Source organism: Triturus cristatus, chromosome 1_1, assembly GCF_964204655.1.
Source record: "Triturus cristatus chromosome 1_1, aTriCri1.1, whole genome shotgun sequence".
Lineage (NCBI taxonomy): Eukaryota > Metazoa > Chordata > Amphibia > Caudata > Salamandridae > Triturus > Triturus cristatus.
Genome location: NC_140579.1, coordinates 126,571,633 through 126,589,091, shown reverse-complemented (window position 1 = coordinate 126,589,091; position 17,459 = coordinate 126,571,633). Strand labels below are relative to the sequence as shown.

At 43.1% G+C, this 17,459-nt stretch overlaps 1 protein-coding gene and 1 long non-coding RNA gene across 5 annotated transcripts in view; one reads left to right on the top strand and one right to left on the bottom strand.

Annotated features, from left to right (window-relative positions):
* LOC146869760 (uncharacterized) overlaps positions 1-15,150 on the bottom strand; it is a 32,111-nt gene extending 16,961 nt beyond the window's left edge. The window contains exons 1-2 of the long non-coding RNA XR_014965590.1: positions 15,064-15,150; positions 14,908-14,973 (exon numbers count right to left, since the gene is read on the bottom strand). This is a non-coding gene — a long non-coding RNA (uncharacterized LOC146869760). The remainder of the gene's footprint in view (positions 1-14,907; positions 14,974-15,063) is intronic.
* Positions 1-17,459, top strand: part of KLHDC8A (kelch domain containing 8A) — a 228,369-nt gene that overhangs the window by 75,650 nt on the left and 135,260 nt on the right. For 3 of the 4 annotated variants that reach the window (XM_085614222.1, XM_085614197.1, XM_085614333.1), the window contains exon 2: positions 8,067-8,494. In XM_085614222.1, coding sequence (XP_085470348.1) covers positions 8,116-8,494 — 379 coding nt within the window. In that variant the 5' untranslated portion in view covers positions 8,067-8,115. Of the gene's footprint in view, positions 1-5,718; positions 5,857-8,066; positions 8,495-17,459 lie in introns of those variants that run through there. The other variant, XM_085614277.1, reaches the window with a different exon arrangement.

Genomic DNA, 17,459 nt, shown 5'->3' with positions numbered 1-17,459 from the left:
TTACTTTTTCCTTTAGGCAGCATATTGCTCTTGCCTTGTGCGTCATTTGAATTGAGTCGCATCCAGTTGTTTATAGCAGGTCAAATTGGATTGTAGTTGAAGGCAGTGTGAATTTCTCTCAGTGAGGCAGTATGGTGTTCAGTGAGGGAGTGGATGTAGCACTGGGGGCAGAGCTGCCGAATTTAGAACTAGGGAACCAGGTTCAGGCTTCATGAACAGTCCCCCAGACCACTCTCCTGAGGGAGCACATTGCAATACTAGACCTTAGAAGGCCCTGCAAAACCGGAAAAGCCCTGGTGTCTTAGCACCAGCAGGTGGACCCTAGCATTGGCAAGTGTGGGTTCACCTTGAAGGCTTGCCCACCACAATCCATACTGAAGTTCACCTCCAGTATTGTGGGCAGGCCTACGAAGTAGCAGACCCTAGAGCATGGGTACTCACAAACTTTCTCTCGGGGCCAAATTTACAGTGTGGTTTGTGGCCGAAGGCCGCACTGGTGGGGGCGGAGTCAGTGGGGGAGGGGGACGGGGCTAGAGCCACAAAAAAACTGTGACCATGAGGTTAAACACAGGTCCCTGCAGCGTACGCCTTCGTCCACTGAGCCTCCAGACCCGGCATACATATATATATATATATATATATATTATCTACTGGCGGTCGCCAGTAGATAGTTATAGTTAGGACCGTGTTTCCATAGGAAATCCGCAACATTCTATTTTGAATAACTTTGGCGCCGATTGACGAATCCTCGCGAAATTTTCAAAATAGGTGGTGCGCTCCACTCCGCTCCTTCCCTGAAAGTCTCGGGGGGATTCGTCAAGCGGGGGCTGAGAAAAAGGGGGGGTCCCAAACGCGTTTTCCCCATGCATTTTTCCATAGGACCTTTAGTCCAAGCTGCAGCCCGAACGGCTGAACAGAATTACTTGACATTTGTCAGAGAGGTAGTCCTCAGGTCAGGGATGTGCCTTTTGCAGGTCTGGTGTAAATCTGTTCAGTATTTCCTGAGAAAATAGCATTTAAATCAATATATATATCTATAGGCGCGCTCCGAGCGCGTACCGTAAGCTTACCGTACGCGCACGCTGCCGTGCGCGAGCGCGATTCTGATTGGTTGTTAGATCTTAGTAAACATTCGAATCGGTCGAAACCAGGAAGTGTCGGCCGCCATTTTGTCTCTCGCAGTCTGAGGGGGTGAAAAACAATGGTGGATAACGTGAAAGGGGGCAGGCTGGACAGTTCCTGACCCCCTAGCCTTGGTCAGGGGGTCCCAGAAGGACCCCCAAGGGCAAAAATGTATTTTAATTTTTTTACGAAAAATCGCGGAGTGCGCGTAGCGTACGTGCACGGTAGAAACTGAAAAATTCCGCGAACTACGTAACGTTGACTGCGCGGTGCGCTAAGCGCACCGCGCGCGCACGGGGCGCGCACGGTGAAAAAACTTAAAAAAATAAATAAATAAATACATAAATTAGCATTTAAAAAACCGTACAAATTCACTGCAAAAACCATAGGTTTCACACACGTTATAGTTAGGAATTAGCATTTAAAAAACCTTGCAAATTGACTTAAAAAACCATAGGTTTCACACATGTTATAGTTAGCTGGGCATTTCACTGAAATTCCCTTGTTATAGTTAGGTCAGATAACTATAACTCGCGCGCCCGCAATCCAGTGCTCATGACGTCACATATTACATCACTCATGACCTGGTCAGTGGCATTACTCATGACATCACCGATGACATCATCCTTGTGATAGAGTGGCGGTCGCGCGAGTTATAGTTATCTGACCTAACTATAACGGGGGAATTTCATTGGTTTTTCACGAGTGAAATGCCCAGCTAACTATAACGTGTGAAACCTATGGTTTTTTAAGTGAATTTGCAAGGTGTTTTAAATGCTAATTCCTAACTATAACGTGTGTGAAACCTATGGTTTTTTCAGTGAATATATATATATATATATATATATATATATATATATTCACTGAAAAAACCATAGGTTTCACACATGTTATAGTTAGCTGGACATTTCACTCGTAAAAAACCGTTGAAATTCCCCCGTTATAGTTAGTTCAGCTAACTATAACTTGCGCGACCGCAATCCACTGCTGATGATGTCACATATTACATCACTGTATTCACTAAGATACTGTTAATAAGTCAGTTATACAATTAATTTCACCAAAAAAAACATCCATTTAGACACTTATTTACCCATTTATTCTTCCATTAACCTTTAGATATACATATATAAAAAATATTTATTTTTCAGAAAGACACATATTCACTGGATGATGTCATCAGTGATGTCATCAGTGATGTCACTGACCATGTCATGAGTGATGTAATATGTGACGTCATCAGCAGTGGATTGCGGTCGCGCGAGTTATAGTTAGCTGAACTAACTATAACGGGGGAATTTCAATGGTTTTTTACGAGTGAAATGTCCAGCTAACTATAACATGTGTGAAACCTATGCTTTTTTCAGTGAATTTGCAAGGTTTTTTAAATGCTAATTTCTAACTATAACGTGTGTGAAACCTATGTTTTTTTTAGTGAATTTGTAAGGTTTTTTAAATGCTAATTTATGTATGTATTATTATATTTTTTATATATTTATTTTACAATAAACTACCTATGTATATAGTTATAGATTGACTGTATCCTGTAATATGGAATGGCTCAGCTCTTTTTTTTTTAAATTTGGATAAAGTTGAACAGCATAGTTAATATCTTCTATAAACTTATAAACAGTTTAAAATGTTTTTTTATGGGTTTTTCACCGTGCGCACACCGTGCGTGCACGGTGCGCGCACCCCGCGATTTTAAAAAAAATAAAAATGTTTTTTTCACCCTTCAGGGTCCTTCAGGGACCCCCTGACAAAGGCTAGGGGGTCAGGAACTCTCTACCCTGCCCCCTTTTCACGTTCTCCACCTTTCTTTTTCACTGCCACACACAAAATGGCGTCCGACACTTCCTGATTTCGACCGATTCGAATGTTGACTGACATCTAACCACCAATCAGAATTACGCTCGCGCACAGTGCGCGCATATAGATATTTATGTACTTTTAACTGCAATTTTCTCAGGAACTACTGAACAGATTGACACCATATATGCAAAAGACACATGCCTGACCTGAGGACTACCTCTTTGCCAAATTTCAAGTAATTCTGTTCAGCCGTTCTGGCTGTACCTTCGACTAAAGGTCCTATGGGAAAATGCATGGGGAAAATGCGTTCTGGGACCCCCCTTTTTTCTCAGCCCCTTCTTGACGAATCACCCCGAGACTTTCAGGGTAGGAGCTGAGCGGAGCGCCCCATTAGTTATGAAAATTTCGCGAGGATTCGTCAACCGGCGCCAAAGTTATTCAAAATGGAATTTTCAGATTTCCTATGGGAACTCGGTCCTAACTATAACTATCTACTGGCGAACGCCAGTAGATGATATATATATATATATATATGTATATATGTATATATGTCTCTCTCTCCCTCACTCTCCCTCTCTCTGTCTCTCTCTGTCTCCTTCCCTCTGTCTGTCTGTCTCCATCACTCTGTCTCCCTCTGTCTGTCTGTCTGTCTCCCTCCCTCTGTCTCCCTCTATCTGTCTCCCTCCCTCTGTCGCCCTCCTCCCTCCCTCTGTCGCCCTCCATCTGTCTCCCTCCCTCTCTCCCTCTGTCTCCCTCCCTCCTTCTGTCTCCCTCTGTCTCCTTCCCTCTGTCTCCTTCCCTCTGTCTCCGTCCCTCTGTCTCCCTCCTTCCCTCGGTCTCCTTCCCTCGGTCTCCGTCCCTCTGTCTCCCTCTCTCTGTCTCCCTCTCTGTCTCCCTCTCCCTTCCTCTGTCTCCCCCTGACTCCCTCTCTCTGTCTTCTTCTGGATCCCTCTCTCTGTCTTCTTCTGTCTCCCTCTCTATCTTTCCCTCTCTGTCTCCCTCTCTCTGTCTCCCTCTCTCTCTCAGTCTCCCTCCCTTTCCCTCCCTCTGTCACCCTCTCTCTCACTCCCTCTGTCTCCCTCTCTCTCCCTCCTTCTCCCTCTGTCTCCCTCCCTCTGTCTCCCTCCCTTTGGCTCCCTCTTTTTGTCTGTCACCCTCGGTCTCCCTCCCTCGGTCTCCCTCCCTCGGTCTCCCTCCCTCGGTCTCCCTCTCTCTGTCTCCCTCTCTCTATCTCCCTCTCTCTATCTCCCTCTCCCTCTGTCTCCCTCCCTCTGTCTCCCCCTACCTCCCTCCTTTTCCCTCCCTCCCTCTCCCTCCCTCCCATTACCTCCCTCTGTCATCCTCTGTCTTCTCCCCCTGCGTGTGTGTCAGCCGGCTGAGACAGCTTCCCGGGCACACCAACAGCCGCACCGAACACTTCACAGGTCTTTAAAAGACCATTTGCATGTTAATTGTTGTACTTCACCTCTTCTTAAGCCCCGCAGCTCCCCTCTGATTATCCCTGGAACCGCCCGGCCCCCATAGAGCAGAGTCGGAGTCGCACTGGTGCAACCGGCAGTGTTTAGGAACACTCATTTTTTTTTTTTAAACACGGGTACGATGTCTGCCACGTCCGCGGGCCACCAAGGAAGGCTTGCCGGGAAGCAGGCGGCCCGCGGGCCGTACTATGAGTACCCGTGCCCTAGAGCAACAGTGACTGTCACTGAGGTCACAGGACCCTGAGAAGAGCCGGCTCTAGGGCGGTGCGACCGGTGTGACTGCAACGGGTGCTGACTTTGAGTGGGGGCGTTGTAAATTATGGTTTTAAAAGCACTTGCTGCCTCCTTCCTGGCCTGCAACAATTTTTGGCAATAATAAATATTTCATGCTAACTTGGGTGATTAAACTTCTTCCTAGAGAGAGATCGGAGTTTTGTGTAGTGGAAGTTTTGACTCATGGAAAGATAGCGCAGAGGGTTAATGTGCCTGCTGCAAAGAAAATGTACCTTGCCCATCACAAAGTGCACATATTTAAAATAGGTCAGTGGGTTACTAATTTTGTCAGTAAGATCCTTTTTATACTTGCAGTTTATATGTTAAAATCCTAACAAAGAACAGTGAACTATTAACTTTCATCTAAGAGCTGCATACAAACTGCAAGGTATAAACTAGAGCTTTATGGTTTTTTCCCTAAGCCTATGATTATCCTAATGTTGCAAAAAGTGTTCATTTGGATAGAAATCAATAATGATTATTAAAAAGAACCCCCAATCATGGTATTAAGTTTTAAACTCTGAGTTTGAGTTTCTACAGATCAATCACTATTAAACTATACTGCCTACTAATATGGTTGTCCTGTGACTCCTACATCTTGTAGTCCTTTGTCTTATGTAACATTTCCTATACAGTGATTTTCACACGTAAAATTGATTGTCGCTATGTATATTGCTGACGACAGAAACTCCATGGCTCGGAAACAAATGGCTTGTGCTTCCATTTTTAAGCATATTTGGGACATTCTGTGATTAGAAACATATCCCTCTTTGTGAATTTATTTTAATGTCAATAACTCATATTAATCGTTAAATAATCATGTGTATCCATTGGTTGAATTACATGACATAATAAGCTGTAACTGGTCAGTGAAATGCCAAACAAATACTAAAAATTGGGATGTTTTGCCAATCCTGGCCACACCTCTAACTCCGCCCACTGACCCCATCCTCGGGTTATTCCCGCCCTCTGATTCTCCACCCACAGTTCCCCTACTTTTTTGCGCCCACTTCCATGCAAGGGCGGCAGAATAGCAGCCCTATGGAGAGCACGTTTTGCGACCAGGAACCACCCCGCCACGAATACCCTCATTGTTAGAACGTGACACAAAGTTCCACCCGTGACGTTGCCTCGGCCTGCCCTCATCACTTCCATCCAGCTGCACTCAGAGGTACGCCAGTTTGTGGTGCTAAGGGACTGTAGGTGGACGTGTAAATAAACGTGTGATTATTCAGACATTTCCTCCATGTAAATTGTGTTATTAGGCCACATTAATTTATATTCGGCATATTAATTTACACCGACATAGCATAAATATATGAATTCTATGTCACTGAAAATAAATGTGTTATTGGGAAAAACGGTACTAATAATAATAATCGCGAATTCACGCATTTAATACTACAGTACAAAGGTGAAATTCACGTATATTACCACAGTACAGTAAAAGCGACGAGAAAACACCCTTCACTGGTTACCAGATTGCATATAACTATACACACTGAAACAACTCTACTAATAGTGCTACATCTGTCCAGTGTGATTTTAGCTTACTGAAAAAAATGTAACTTCTTTCATCCTGGTTTTTGTTAAATGCCTTTTGTTAAATCAAATGCACACGAAAAATGCCATGGTATAAACCATAAATGCAGAGTGTAATATGTAATTTTTTCCCCCCGTTAAGATTAGTGCAGTAAAGGGGTAGCATATATTATCACACTACATTTATGTGTTTCTTCAAGAAAGGAAGGTCAAAGAGTATGACACGTTTTCGTTATTAGAACTTTAAGATGCACATAGACTATCTTTGTGCTACCCAAGATGACTTTGTACAACCGAGATAGCGATAAGGCTTAAATGCCTCCATCACATAGTTATTGTGCCAAAAACAATGTCTCCCTAGTAATGCTTCATCAGCCATGGAGTCAGTGGTGAGTCCCCATCAGACAGTTTTTCTGCCCCTATTCTTCACTCATTTGAGTATTAATGTTTCATTACAATCAACAATGCACTGCACTTTATTCTGTACATTTTTTTCCATACCCAGGCAGATGTACCTTAGACCGATTCTTAAAAGTTGGAATATTAGATACTGCAGGGTAGCATTTTTAAGATTACAGATGTTGTAAACACCGGCATCTACCCTGGCTGTTACGACTTATTTGAAGGCGATTATTGGGTCCCGGGCTACAATGTAATTTCTGTAATTTTTGTTACATTTTAAAACCTTTTATAAACTTTTTAGATTACATTTTTAAACATAGACCATGGTAAATTATCTATGAATTCTTGTGATTAATTGTTCTCTTTTATAGTAATATATTTTTGTATGTGATTATCGGTTTGTTCCCATGTGTATATTCATGATTGCTGCTATGCACTTTTATGATTTCTTCTGTCATGAAATCGAATAAAGTAAATTTTGATTTGAGTATTAATGGTGCCCGTAATCAGGACTCATTGGTCTGTTATTGAGCTAGGGATCATTCCAGGTCTTGTACACACTTATATTCATACTAAATGGCGTCATTGGCCACTTAGACACAAGTTAGCAGACCGATGACTGCTTGTCCTGATGATACCCATAGGCGGTTATCAACAGGGTTGAAACCTCAATGACTATAAAGGGCTTGACTGAATTTTGTAATAGGATAATGAAAGCTTCTTCGACAGGGGCTGCCTTACACCTTCCTGACATCTACCCCACCCTGACCCTTATTTTACACCATACTGCCTTCACTTTGATCTATGAAATGTGCACCTTGTATTCGTTCTACTTGTAAATACGAGTCTGTTAACATATAAGATAAAGTCATGTTTGGTGAAAGAAAGTGGCAAATAAGTGCCTTCTCTAAACTGCACGCATGGAGTCTGTGGATCTCCTATACGCTTACATTTTAAAATTCCATCTGAAATGATTTCTGGGAAACCACAGAGCCCTATTATTATGGTAGAAGATCCAATTAAGCAGCTATTGAGCTAGGGACTTGATCTCTTTAGCCAGTTGGTGAGCTTGGGGCAGATCCCATCATCCATTGTGGTACCAGTATTCCAGCTCTCATCTCCAGCTACTGTGCTAGTAAACCAGATCCACCAGGCAGCTGTTGTGCTAGGAAGTTGGTCCCATCAGCCATCTGTTGTGTCAGCATTACTACCTTCTGCCGACTGGTATTTTTGTATTAACCATGTCTCTCTCAGATGGGTATTGTGCTAGTAACCAGACCCTCAGGAGCTAGTTCATATGCCAGAATTTGGGCTTGATCAGACAGTACCTTTGCAGGTAGTCTGGTTCTTAAACAGATTTTGTGCCAGTAACCATGTCTCCATTAAACAATTGTTCTGCAAGTTCTCTGCTCTGATGAGTCTTTCTTTTTTTCTTAGTGGTGCTGCAGAAGGCGGGAGCTGCCCCTGGTTGACCATATCTTGACATATGATGGACCTGGCCAGTGCCAAAGACTTCCATTGGCAGACCCTGGCCCCGTTACAGAGCAAGAGGGTCTACTGCTCACTGGTGGAAGCTGGAGGGCAGATCTATGCCATCGGGGGCTGCAGAGACAATGGGCAACCCATGGACTCTTTTGAAGTCTACTCTCCGGAGGCCAACCAGTGGAACTCCTTGCCCCGCATGCCCACTCCAAGGGCTGGCGTGGCAGTGGCTGCCCTGGGTAAGCGCATTATGGTGATCGGAGGGGTGGGGGAAAACCAGATGCCCCTGAAAGTGGTGGAGCTCTACAGCATTGACGACGGCAAGTGGAAGAAGAAGTGCTCTTTGAGAGAGGCGACCATGGGAATCTCCGTCAGCGTGAAAGGTAACCACGAAGTGTAATGCTTGTTGGGGGTCCTTGTGCTCGCTTAGGAATGAGACTCGTGGTACTTTTGGTACTTACTGGAATGAGGACTTTAGTGCCTGCTGTGGACTGAAACCTATGGTGCTTACTGTGAGAAGAGGCCTATGGAATTACTTGTCAAATGAGGTATGTGGAAGTCTCTAGGGGCCCTACTGTGCTCACTGAATGTTCTGGGGTGCCTCAATAAAATTGAGGTCCTTGGTTCTTGAATGAAGCTTGCAGCGTCCCCCACGAATGAATCCTGTGAAGCCTTTTGTGAATGAGGCCAGTGCTTCTCATTAGAATGACGCTTGTGATGCTCACTCTAAATGCACATTTGAGACTGTGGAGCTCACTGTACAGCATAGCATAGGCCGACAATGTTCACTGTGGAATTAAGCCTCTAGTGGTAATTATGGAATGACACCAGCAACACTCGCTGTGAAATGGTGCGAGTGCCATAAATTGCAAGCGTTAGTATTAACTCAAGTGGTTCTGATTACATCAGCCTTTGAATAAGGAAGCCCTCACTTTGCTAAAACATGTCCATAAGTACATTTCTAGTTTCACGCCAAGAGTGTGGTGAACTTCTGCTAATTTTTTTTTTTTTTCTATAGTGCAGTGCAAATATTTCTATGGAAGTTAAAATGGGAAATGTCGCTTTTTAAAGCCCCTTCCGCTTTTATTTCTTCCCCAGTTGATAAATCTGCACAATGCTTGGCATGCTGACCCCAAAATGTGATACATATTTTATGTGATCTTAAATGCAGATTCGTCAAACAGCACAACACGTATTGCATGCCATGGAAGTGAGAATGAATGTGGCCCAAACATGTTATGAAAAGCAACTGTTTTAATAAACCTATATTCATACATTTATTACTACAGGGCAAAGGTCAAATTTCAGTTCATTATCCAGTATTCGTCTGTTTCTATCCCTTTTTATTTTTCCCTAATTTTATCTGTATTTATCCACATTTCTTCTGGGATTTGTGAAAAAACAAAGCCGTAACTAGTATAATACCACATGTATTTAACCAATAAATATACACTCTTTCTTGAATGCCTGACAAGTTTCAATGATATGCCAACCAACAGATGATAAATCAATACGCTTATATGAAAACGCACATTTTAGTACTGACCTTGTGCTTATATACTACTGTTTAAGCCTTATTCACCCACTGCCCCACTGGATTCAAGCTAGCCTGGCTGATGAGGGGTGATGCTCCGAAACTGATCCCAGGATGCTTGTTTCCGGTCCAAGGAGGACCTGGCTTGTCAGTTTGGGCTGGTTTGTTCCCATGAGCAACAGGGTCAAGACTGATTTGCATATGGCTAGGTCTAAATTAGGGTGGCGAGGTGAGCAAAAAATGATGGATGAAACCTAGATCTTTGTGACTGGGGTGAATGTTTGCATTGTTAAGCATTCCGTCCATCATTTGTTCCTTTCACTTTCTAAAAGTGGCATTTTCAAAGATGCAATCTAAAAGCCAACTTCACCTAAATATGTATTTTTAAATTGTGAGTTCAGAAACCCCAAACTCCAAATCTTGATCTGCTCCCATTGGGAAATTACACTTAAAAGATGTGTCAAGGCGAATCCAATGTTACCCTATGGGAGTGCTAGCCCTTGCAATAGTAAAAATACTAAATTGGCAGTATTTCACTATTTGGACATATAAAGCACAGCACATGTCCTACCTTTTAAATACACTGAACCCTGCCCATGGGGCTGCCTTGTGCCAACCATAGGCGTGACTTGCATGTAGTAAAAGGGAAGGTTCAGGCCTGGCAAATGGGTGCACTTGCCAGGCTGAAATAGTAGTTTAAGACTGCACACATGGACACTGCAGTGGCAAGTCTGAGACATGTTTTCAGAGCTACTCATGTGGGTGGCACAATCAGTGCTGTAGACCCACTAGAATTTTTTGATTTGCAGCCCTGGGTACCCCTGGTGCACTGTACTAGGAACTTACTAGTAAATCAAATATGCCAATCATAGAGAAACCAATCACCAATACAATTTAGAAAGGGGGCACTTGCACTTTAGCACTGGTCAGTAGTGGTAAAATGCACAGAGTCCTAAAACCAGCAAAAACAGGTCAGAACAAGTTGGAGGAAGAAGGCAAAATATTTGGGGATAACCATGCAAAAAGGGCCAGGCCCAACAATGAATAATGTAATATGTGAGGTCATAAGCTGTGCATTGCGTAAGTTATAGTTAGCTCAGATAACTATAGCGGCTGAATTTCAATGGCATGTAAAATCTGAACCTACCTATAACGTCCCTGTAACCTTTGGTTTTTTCAGTGAATATATATATTACCAGAGGCAGTCGCCACTGGGTAGTTTAAATTAGGTCCATAAGAAGTGCTCTTTTTTGTCTAGCTTGTGCGTGTAAAATTCAGGGTGATCTGTCAAACAGGGGCCAAGTAAGGGGGGCTTCCAAAGTGGGTTTGCCAGTGTGTAAGTGGCTAAGTGAGTAGGTGTGTGAGTGGTTTTATGAGGTCTCACAGACTGTCCGAGGGGCTGAAAGAGTGTGTGAGTGGCTGTGAAGGTGTGTGAGTGGGTATGTGATGTATTGTGTAGGTCTGTCAGTGGGTGTGTGAATGCTTTTGTGAGTCTGTGAGTGAGTGTGTTAGTGGCTGGATGGGTGTGACTGTGAACAGGTATGTGAGAGCATGGGTGGGTGAGTGGCTGCTTGGGACTGTAAGTGGGTGTAGTTGTGATTTTGTGGGTCTGTGAGTGGATGTGTGAGTGATTGTATGGGTGTAGTGACTGTGTGGGTGTATGAGTGTGTGAACGGGTGTGTGAGTGGGTATATGAGTGGCTGTATGGATCTGTGAGTATAGTAATGGTTTTGTGGGTCTGTGAGTGGCTGTGTAAGTTGCTGTTTGGGTGTGCGAGTGGTTGTGTGGGTCTGTGAGTGGGTATGTGATTGATTGTATCGGTCTATGAAAGGGTGTGTGAGTGTTTATTTTGAGTGTGTGAGTAGATGTCAATGGCTGTATGTGTGTGTGAGTGACTAGCAGTGGGTGAGTGAGCTGCTGGTTGGGTGTGTGAGTGGGTGTGTAAGTGTCTATGGGGTCTGTAAGTCAGTGTGTGACTGGTTGTATGGGTCTGTGAGTGGGTATGTGATTAATTGTGTGGGTCTGTAAGTGGGTGTATGAATAGTTTTGTGAATCTGTGAGTGGGTGCGCCAGTGGCTAGATAGGTTTCTGAGTGGATGTGTGACAGCCTGGATGCATGTGTAAGTGAGTGAGTGACTATGTGACTGACTGGGTGTGTGGATCTCCCTATCAGTATGTGAGTGCTTGTGTGGGCATGTAACCAGGTTTGTGAGTGGCTGTATGGGTGTGCGAGTGGGTGTATGGGTAGTAGTATGGGGGTGTAAGAGCATGTGTAAGTGGATCATTGAGTGTTTTAATTGGACGCTGAATCTGCAGAGCTGTCCTGGATTCACATGGGGGCTACGCTGAGCGGCCCCCATGTGAATCACATGGGGGCATCCGGGGGTGATGACATCATACAGTTTTGGGAAGTTGTGCCTCGATTGGCTAAAAACCTCAACACTGTCTCAGGTGAAGAAGCACTTATCCTTACTCTCAGATGGAGTGGATCTAAGGGATTCTTTATTAGGTCCCCGAAAGCCATGTCAGAAACGTTTCTATTACGCTGTCTATAATGAAATCTGGAAAATCTCTCAACAAGAAGCTGCAGAGAGACTTTGTGAACTAGAATTAACCTAGAAAAAGCGTTAGCTGTAGTTGACAATTGTATGACTACATTAACATCCAGGATTTATTCACTGGGCAACATTGTATCTTCTGCTGTAGATATACTAGAACAAGACTTGTCCATACTACAGCACGGACAATCCCAGTTACTTTCTATTATGCTGTTAAGCTAGGTGCTGCAATCATTGTGCGCTGGTTACGTTCCTTGGCTATTTATCAACAGTACGTCACACTTTTCTGCATATAATCTAACAGAAAAACAGATAGCAATGGCACAAATGGGAGCAAAATATACAATGCTGCATATTGATAAACTGGACAAATTACCTTTTACTGAGGCTGAGTCGCCATCCTCAGAATGGTTAATCCATGGCCATATAACACTACCGGTCACAACTTTCCATTTTCAGTACTGCCTTGAACAACAACAGGCGGGCAGACATGAAGCGATGGGTAGGGAATTCACCAAAGAATCTTGGGAGTTACCATACAGACTTCAATGTAGGAATGGGGACATGGAAGTGTTTCTTAGCGGTACCGACTGCAAGAACGCTTTGAGTGGATCTCTCATTTGCCCAGATATCATGTTGCACAGGGCCTGTAATGGTTCAGTTGCTAACTTATCCTGTCACCTGAAACGTCCGCCAGCTGCCGTGATTAATGCAGTATTCAAGTAACTTTCCAATGGGAGTTACTTGATGCTGAATGATCAAGGTTGTTGTGGGATGCTTCCGGGCATCGCATATCTTGTCACAGTAAACTCCAGGGTTACCTGTTGTATGCAAGTACTGTTTCCACCGACCCATACAGTCAGGGAGGCGCCGTTATGGCCTTCGTTGAATGTTTCCTTTATACGGTTTGATACTCTGAGCCGAATGAAAGCCATGATTTTACAGAATACCGTGCACTTAACCTCCTCCAGAGAAACGTATGATCTCCAGGTTGCAAGGTCTTGGGCTGAGATACAGGCACTAGTATGGACAAACTGCCCTTTCCATTTCACAGAAATTGTACAACGCATCTTTAACATTGTTGGAGGGTGACATTCTATGGTCTCGGGGCACTGGACCAGGGCGGCTTAATTTGAGGGGGTGCCTCTACTTAATATGAAAAAAACACGTGTAAATGACAGAAATTGAATCAGGATTTGGTGTAGTTTATTACCATGAAACCACTTCAACAAGAAGTGTAAAGAAACACTTTAAAATTCAATAATGAGCCTGGGAGTCTTAGCAAAGACTGGGCATTTAAAGACACATTTCTGGAATGAAGAACAAACTCGTACAATGCAAATATATTTTAGATCAATGGAAATGCAGAGAAGAGACAAAGAGACAATTTCAAAATACACTAAGCTAATGCAGAGGAGAGAGAGAAGAAAACATTTTCAAATACACTAAGCATTATAACCTCAGCCACGGATCTTAGATAGATGGCTGAGAGGAACCACACATGCGTCATTTCAGCAACGTAGTTTGTCGAGTGGACTGAGGAGCAGATCTTTATATTCTTTTAACGAGGAACCATTGACCGCAAAATCACGACATTAGCAGGTGCCTTGACCGTAGAACATGTGGTAAAAAAACAATGGTTCGGGTGTGGCCAAAAGGTCCAAAAATAAAGTGATCCTAAGGAGAGCACTTATGGTTAGAGAGTTGAAGATTAATTATTTTAAAGGAGCAAAAAAAATAATAATGTACATAGGGACATAAGTCAGTTCATGTGAAATATTTATTTCCACAACAATAGAATTCAGGTGCTCGCACAATAAGTGAAAGAGGCGTGACGTGTAGAGTGATGGTGAAGTTTAAAATAACGGCATCGCATTGACAACAATAGTGTAAAACTCCTCAAGCAACTTTATAGAATAGGAAGAGTTTTGTTGTAAAGGGTCAACGGCGTTTTGATCTCAACTGTTCGAGATCATCATCAGGACATATAACGGGTGAGCAAGCTGAATCTAAAATGAGGAAAAACGGGCAAATAAATAAGCTATAGTTTGATCCCTACATGTGGTATAATTAATACAATCAGAGGCTCCTTTTTATAAAAAACATAATGACATATATAAATATATATTAATCCTGAATTATTCTGTATATCATGTAACTAGCCATGCCTAGGGGTCAAGGTAGGTGTGGAAATACATGAATTAAGACAATTACAGAAGTGAAAGACATGATTTAAAGGCAATTCGGAAGCGAAAGTCAACGATGTAAATTACAAGTGGTGGAAGTATTTAAATGGCGGAAAAGAGAAGTTAAATAGTAGCGATTCAGAAGCAAAAGACCAGTAATGGTGAAAATGCTGCATGTGAATACGCAAGCATAGGTGGGAGTACAAGGAATAATTCGCGCTAGTAGGAAGGTAGAGTTGAGAGCGCAGATGAAGCTGGGTAGCAACCTGCTAAATGAGAGAAGGGGGGAGAGGGAGAACACTCAGAGTAGACTTACTGATGCAATTACTCGTAGCACAAGGAAGAGCAATTGAGGGCTTCAGAAAACAGCTGAGGGTAGACGAGTTCACCCAGATTAATTCGCTGAAGGTACGAGCGTGAGAATATCACGTGATGTAAAGGAGTTAGAGAAGTAATTAGAAACTGGTGTGCATCCGTGAAGGGCGCTTGCAAGGAAGTTGGTGAAAGGAAACACTTACTGTGTAAACTTGAAAGGCAGGGTCAGCTGTATAAGTTGCACTTAACGATTTGCTGCCGATATGTTTCTGTTAAGGGCAAAAGGAGGGTGAGGGGTCAGGAACTCCAAGGTAAATATTAAATGATGGTAAAGGGGTATGCGCAGTCATAGTACTTACAGTTAAAGTCACTCCCAGTTCTTATTTGGAAAGTCTTGGGAGAGGAGCTCAGCGCGTCATGCTGCTTGGGCTGTTCACGTTTAGTGCGACAGGGAGACAGAGTGAGCCAGGAAGTAATTAAGGGCTGTGTCAGCTGTGAAACCAGCCGCAGGGCGGAGCTAATTAGCACGCACCTGCGAACGGTTGTGTGCAAGGGAGCATGCTGAAGGGAAATGGCTGTCAGTAGGAATCAAGTAAGGGAATGAGGGAAAAGTACTAACTCAGCAGAGTAAGAAAAGAGAAGAAAGAGTCATAAGAAAAAAATATATCAATGTGTGTGCAACAACTGTTTCAGGCACATGATAGCAGAATTAATTCTGAAGCAACCTAATGTGTTGTACCTACTGAGGTAGTTGCTATATGAATTAAAAACCAAACACAATCAGTTAAGGCATATAGTCTAGCAATGTACTCCCTGATATGCAATTACTGTGGCTACATATAAACTAGACATGAACCAGTGGGTGGCACATGAACCAATGGGTAGCAAGAGGTTCAAACATAAGGAAGTGTGTATACATCTGTTAGGAAAACACTAAGCAAGAAGTACATAGTGGTATCAGGTGGTTGAGGTCAAAATGTGCAGCTATGAATAGTCAAATGTTTATAGAATGGCATGCCATTCATCAATCGAGTTGAGACCATGTTGAATAGTGCGGCAATTAAAAATCCATTTGCATTCCAATCGGTTGAGGATCTGTTGTTGGTTTCCTCCCCTAAAGTTGGAGTGAAGGGTTTCAATGACCTGCCAAGTGAAGTCTGTTTCAGAGTGTCCTTTTGATATATATATAAGTGGGCGCCGTCGTGATCTTGCATCGGATTCTGCTCCTGTGTTGGGCGATTCTTGTCTTGATCTTCTGTGTGGCTTGGCCGATGTACATCAGTTTGCATGGACACTCAATACAGTAGATTACATTTTGTGAATTGCAATTTGAAAAAGACTGTAAAGTATACTTGGAGTTCTCAAATTCAAATACTTTGGTGTTAGTAGTGGACTTGCATGCCATGCAGTTGTTACATTTGTAGTGCCCTTGCAGTGGAGGAAGATTGAGGTAGGGGTGTATAGTCTGATCTCTTTTTGTAGGTTTGTAGGCTCTAACCAAATGGTCCTTTATGTTGCGACCTCTTTTAAATGAAAAAAGTGGGGTTCCTGTTGCGAGATTTAGTGGCGCTAGCACTGTCCAATGTTTTTGATCATTTTCGTCAGTTTGTTACTCACAGGACAAAATGTGGTCACACATGTAATTCTGGATAAGGGTGTTTTGACTTTGGGCTGAAGCAGGTGTTCACGTTGTGGGTACCAGGTCCGTTTCATGGAACGTTTTACTAGGCGTTTGGGATAGCCTCTGTCAGTGAGCTTCTTGCATAGTGTGTCGGCTTCTAAGAAGAAATCTTCTTTGAATTTACAGTTTCTTCTAATTCTGAGGAACTGGCCATATGGTAGTCCATCTCTCAGTGCCCTGGGATGTACTGCTGTATTGGAGGAGGGTATTCCTTTCAGTAGGCTTTCTGAACAAGGTGGTATAAAGTTCGCCATTGTGATTTTTGATGGTGACATCCAAGTAGTCAATCTGGGTATTGTCATAGCTGTAGGTGAATTTAAGGTCAGGTTGTGCATTGTTGAGCCAGGAGCAGAAGGCATCAAGTTCAGAGTTAGTGCCACCCCAGATCATGAACACATTGTCTATGTATCTGCGCCATACAGGAATGTTTTGAAGGAATGGGTTCATCATATTGAGGATGATATTAGTCTCAATGTCGTCTACAAACAGAATGGCAAAATTGGGGGCGAAAACTGCCCCCATAGATGTACCTTTGCATTGTCTGTAGTATTTCTCTTGGAAAAGGAAGTCGTTTTTGGTCAATGCTATTTCCAGGAGTGATGTGATGAAGTCTGTAGGTACCTGATGTGGGGAGGGACGGAGGTTGAGATGCTTTTTGATGACTTCTATGCCTCTATCTTGAGGGATGTTTGTGTATAACGATTCAATGTCAAGAGTAACCAAGAGTTCTGATTGAGGATTAAAGGGTTGTGATTCTATCAAATTGATGAAGTGAGTGGTATCCACAACATAAGTGGTGGTGTCTTGTACCATACCATTTATGAAGTAGTCAATGTATCTACCAAGGGGCTCTAGAATTGAGCCGCAGCCGGATAGAATAGGCCTACCTGGTGATACCTCTAGATTTTTGTGTATTTTGGGTAGGGTGTACTGTACTGGTGTCCGTGGTGTTTAATTATTTAGGAACAAGAATTAATTCTTGCTAACGTAGCCTTCATCTAAACCCTTTTTGGTCACATTAAGAATCAGGTCGCTGATTTCTCTCAAAGGGTTTCGTGCCGGGGGTTCGTAGTG